A 5,131-nucleotide genomic window follows, 5' to 3' on the forward strand; every position below is an offset into this window, starting at 1 on the left:
GGCCTTTGATTTCAGACAGCAATCAGGTGGTTAGGCAATTATCTATAGTTCAATCATGTGACTATGATGCTCTTGTTTAGGAGAGACCATGAAAGCAGCTCTAATCCATCAAAAGGCTGTGAGCACAATCATTCAATAGCTGATCTAAATGGTGTATCCGGTTGAGCCTTTCCTACATACATATCTACTTGATATAGCCTCAAAAATTGATTGATGTACAGAACACATTCAATATAATGGAAACAATTTTGGATCAAAAGAAAGTAAAGAGTCACCAATTTTAGCATAGACAAAACTTCAGAATTCCTGTACCATTTTTATTCTTCCCCTACTCCCAAACTGAAAAACAAAAGGATGCACTGCCAACCAATTTGCATAGGGTTTCTTGCAAAAACAGAATTATACATGTTGAGAACTACATAAGATCTTAGGTCCCTAACATCTTACTGGTAGGCACAATAGGCACTAGGCCGGCCATTCCTTCAGGCATCATCGATTCTGTGAAAAGCTTACAGCTTGGATTTAGGATGATTTAACATGTACAGGGTATTCTGAGGAAGTGAGAGTCACCAACCTTCCCTTCGGATATACAGCTGCCAAGATCACAAGCCTCATCTTTGCAGCTAGGCACCTGTAATGAGAAGCCTTTTTGTTTAATTGAAAACTGCTCTTAAGAAGTCATGGAAATGAGATTGATAAGAGTGGGATTTCGTACCAAGTTGAAATATATACTGAATCAGGACCCAGCAAAGACATCCTACATGATTGTATTAATTGGCCAGGATCAACTAAACTGTTAGGCTCTTCAATTTGATCCATGGATGTCAATTCTGAAAAGCATCCAGAAAGAAGGGACTTAACTAGCACTCCTCTAGCTTCCCCTTGGTGATGCAGGATCCTCTTGAGCAGAAGTAAATTAATTATACTATCCTTCCAACTTGAGCAAGATCCCTACTACTTCTCTCATGGAGGGCCTTGCTTCGCATGCCCACTGAGTACACGATACTGCTAGATCCATTAGCTTCAGTGCTTTTGCCTTCTCATCTTCCACCCAGTACCAGATTTCTTCGTCAAGGCAATCAAGAGGACTACACTCATCAAACTTCTGCAAATTTGATTTTATCCATTGAACAATGTCAACTCCATCTTCAAAGCTGGGATCTACTGGTAATTTTCTACAAAGAAGCTCTAACAGAACGACTCCATAGCTGTAAACGTCACTTTTCTCAGTCAGTCTGGTTGAATAGCCATTTTCTGAGTCAGAAATTACAAGAAGCACAGATTAGAAATCCATAATCCACCATTACCAACAAGCATTATCCTCTATATTTTAGATATTCAACAGAAAAAGTCATATAAGTTCACTGCATAATGAAAAGAATCAAGAATTAATTACCAGGGGCAATGTAGCCAAGAGTTCCTATGATTGAAGATATTGTTGAACTAACATCTGAATTCTTGATCATTTTAGCCATTCCAAAGTCTCCGATCTTGGCTTCTAGTTCAGAGTCCATTAATATGTTGTTTGATTTCACATCCCTATGAATAATCTGTGGCACACAGTCATGATGAAGATAGGACAGGGCTTGGGCTATCCCGAGAGCAATATGATGACGGGTTTTCCAGTCCAAGGCCACTTGAGGCGTTCTCTGATGCAGGACTTCGAAAAGTGTCCCACCAGACATGTACTCATAAATTATGAAACCAAAGCCATCTCTGATGCAATATCCAGCCATTCGGACTATGTTTCGGTGCTTTACCAAACTCAGAATCTTCATTTCAAGGGAAAAGCTGGATTCGGATAGATCAAGCTTCTTCACAGCCCAACATTTGCCGATTCCAAACATGGTGCGATAAACAATCCCATGCCTGCCCCTCCCAACCACATACTTTTCACTCAACTCTTCAGTAGCTCGCAATATATCTTCATATGTCAAATCTCCTGGCAAATCTTCAGTCAAGTCAACACTATGTATCAAAACATGAGGAGCTGACAGGCGATGAGCTCTCACAGCTAAATAGTTGATAGCACATAATCCAGCTACTAGGAGGACTACGCCGGACACCACTGCAGCTAGTAAAACCCATCTAGTTCTGTGGCCATGCTGTTTTATTTCTTTCTGGCAATAACTCCCATCTTTGCCTAGTAGACATAAGTCAGGGATTCCCGAGAAAGAGTCTGGTGATGAAGCTAAGAGCTTAACCCAACTGGTTGGCAGATTCCCAGATAGTTGGTTACAAGATATATTTACAAATGAAAGGGAGTTCATATTGTTTAGTTGTGAAGGAATCTGACCAGACAGAGAATTGTTCGATAAATCAAGCATCAGCAGCTTATCAAGGTTACCAAGGCTAGCAGGAATCTGGCCAGTCAATCTGTTGTTGCTAAGGTTCAGTGCTAGATATATGTATCGAAGATTACCTAGACTGTAAGGGATAGTCCCATCCAGCATGTTGTTTCCAAGCTGCAATTCTAGTAGGCCCTGGAGGGATGTAAAGGAGTCTGGAATCCTTCCCTCAAGCTTGTTCCCTGAGAGGATCAGACTTTGCAGCTTCTCTGATGTAGCAATCTCCACAGGAATACTTCCTGAAAGTTGATTTTCACTGAGGTCTAAGAGAAGAAGCTTTGTGCAATTACCTAATTCAGAGGGAATTGATCCCGTTAACCTGTTCGAGGAGATGCGTAAAGTTTGAAGATTCCTAAGGTTACCAAGCTCGGGAGGTAAAGGCCCAGAAAAAGAATTGTTTGAAATGTCAAGCATTGAGAGGTTGTGCCAGGAACCAAGAAGGGGTGGTATGCTTCCATCAAACAAGTTACTGCTGAGGTCCAAGTATGATGTTCCCAATTTCAAACTCAAGTTTCCTGGTATATTTCCTTGTAGACAATTGTGGCTTAGTATCAGTCTCCTAAGGGATGCACAGCCAGCAATCTCAACAGGGAAGCTACCATTGAAGCGGTTGCGTCCGATGACCAAAACAGTAAGGTTACCACCTGAGCAGAGATCGGTCGGGATCGGCCCATAAAAATCATTGCCTGTCAAATCCAGCATGACCAAACCCCCGACCGTGCTCTTCCCGAGAGCTGGAGGCACCTCCCCAGTTAGATTGTTGAAAGCCAAAGCCAGAGAACTCAGCTGCCTCAGAAAGGTAATCTCTGCAGGGATCTCTCCACTCAAACTGTTGTTATACAACTGCAAGCTCACAAGACTGCTCATTTTCCCAACATCTCGAGGAATAGTTCCTTCTAATTGGTTCTTAAAGATGTAGAGGCTCTCAAGGTTCTTGAGATCACAAATCTCCGGGGGAATCGATCCTCCAATAAGATTTTCCTGAAGCCCAAGCTCCACCAAGGAGCTGCATTTCCCGAGCTCGGGCGGCAGAGACCCCACAAGAAGGTTCTGCCCAAGATAAAGATACTCCAGATTCCTGAGGTCTCCTATCGAGGGTGGGATTGGACCTGTGAGCCGATTCCCCCACAAGGAGAGAGTGATCAATGATCGGCATCGGCCAATTCCTTCAGGGATGGTGCCATTGAAACCATTCCCTGAAAGATCAAGCACTTGCAGGTTCTCAAGGCTTTCTATGCTCCTCGGCAACTCTCCCACGAAGTTATTATCATCCAGATAGAGTGCCTCCAGCCGGCGAAGGCCGGAGAACACATCCGGCAGAATTCCTCCAAAACCATTATAGGATGCAGAGAATGATGTAAGGTTCCGGCAATTGATCAGGCTATGAGGGAGCTCGCCGGAGAGCATGTTCTCGTGAACATACAGTTCGGAGATCGAGCAATCGGCGGGGAAGCCGAGCAATCTCCCAGAAAGATTGTTGGTGTTGAGGTACAAGTATTTGAGATTGGGGAGGAGGAAGAGCTGCTCCGGGATCTCTCCATTCAATGAATTCTGATACAGACCGAGGTATTCCAGCTTAGTGGAGGATCTTACCTCGGGAGGGATCGAGCCGGAGAGAGCATTGTCGCCGAGGTTGAGCTTTACGAGCGATTTGGAGCGGAAGAGTTCCGGCGGGATGGAGCCGGAGAGGAGATTGCCGTCGAGAAGGAGAATGCGGAGGCGGGAGCAGGCGCCGAGCTGGGGGGGGATGGGGCCGGAGAAGCGGTTGAGGCTGAGGTCGAGGGAGAGGAGGGAGGGGAGGCGGCAGAGGTGGGGGGCAGAGGCGGCGAGGGGGCCGGCGAGGGCGAGGCCGGAGATGTTAAGGGATGAGATGGCGCCGGGGGAGCGAGAGGCGCATGAAACGCCGGCCCAGCGGCAGGTGGGGAGGGATTGGTTCCAGGGGAGAAGCGGCTGAGAGGATTTTGGTAGGCTGTGGAGGAAGGAGAGGAGAGAAGAAGCAGATACATTTGAGGATGGAGGAGGCAATGGGGGTGGTGAAGATGATAGAGATGGTGACATGGAAGCAAAGAGAGTGATGATGATGTTGAGGAGAAGGGAATGGTGGAGACTAGACATAGTTGTTGTGTGAGCCTTGATTTAAGAGTATTTTGGGGGATGGTTGAGGGGTTGGGGTGTTATAAGGTATGGGCTGGGTGGGTGCTGCTGGTTTTCTTAGTAATGGTCGGTGGTGGTGGCGTGGGAAGTGTGGCTTTTCTGAGAGCCTTTGATTTTGAGTAAAGAGAGGTATGATGGAAAGGGAGAATCCCGAGTGTTCTCTGCTGTTGTGTTCACTAGCTTTTGCGGATACACTGCTCGTTTTGGTGGAGAAGACATGAGAACAGTATAAATATATGATATATTTCGAGTGTGCGTTCATGGGTTGTCGAGGGATCAGGCTCGATGGACCTTTAGGCACAGTTCCCAACGTGCCACATCTAATTCGAGCCCAATGAAGGCCATGAAATGTGCTTGGTGGATTAGTTAGCACAGAAATCATCACCAGAGAATATCACATGGGACCAACTTTCTATTTTGCTATGCTTCCCGGTAGACCTTCTGCTACAGTCTCTCAGTTCAGTAACTTAAAAAATAAAAAAAAAAAAAAAAAAAAAAAAAAAAAAAAACCCTTGAGCATGAAGAGAGGCTATCCGCTTGCATCCTCTCTTCTATCTTTTCAAGCCTCTCTCTATCCGTTCTCTTCTTTGTCAAGCGGTCTCTCCCATATGCAAGGCATTCCTTTTTCT

At 45.3% G+C, this 5,131-nt stretch overlaps 1 protein-coding gene across 1 annotated transcript; it reads right to left on the reverse strand.

The window, feature by feature from the left end:
* Positions 1 to 296: 296 nt before the first annotated feature.
* Positions 297 to 4,492, reverse strand: LOC103711259 (uncharacterized). The gene is made up of 3 exons (XM_017843189.5): positions 1,397 to 4,492; positions 716 to 1,254; positions 297 to 631 (listed from the first exon to the last, which is right to left on the reverse strand). Exons 1-2 carry the CDS (start codon positions 4,461 to 4,463, stop codon positions 926 to 928), a joined length of 3,396 nt encoding a protein of 1,131 aa, XP_017698678.5. The 5' UTR covers positions 4,464 to 4,492; the 3' UTR covers positions 297 to 631; positions 716 to 925.
* Between the last annotated feature and the right edge of the window lie 639 nt (positions 4,493 to 5,131).

Source organism: Phoenix dactylifera, chromosome 6, assembly GCF_051530095.1.
Source record: "Phoenix dactylifera cultivar Ajwa chromosome 6, Ajwa_hap1_PhDact_Kaust_v1.1, whole genome shotgun sequence".
Taxonomy (NCBI): domain Eukaryota; kingdom Viridiplantae; phylum Streptophyta; class Magnoliopsida; order Arecales; family Arecaceae; genus Phoenix; species Phoenix dactylifera.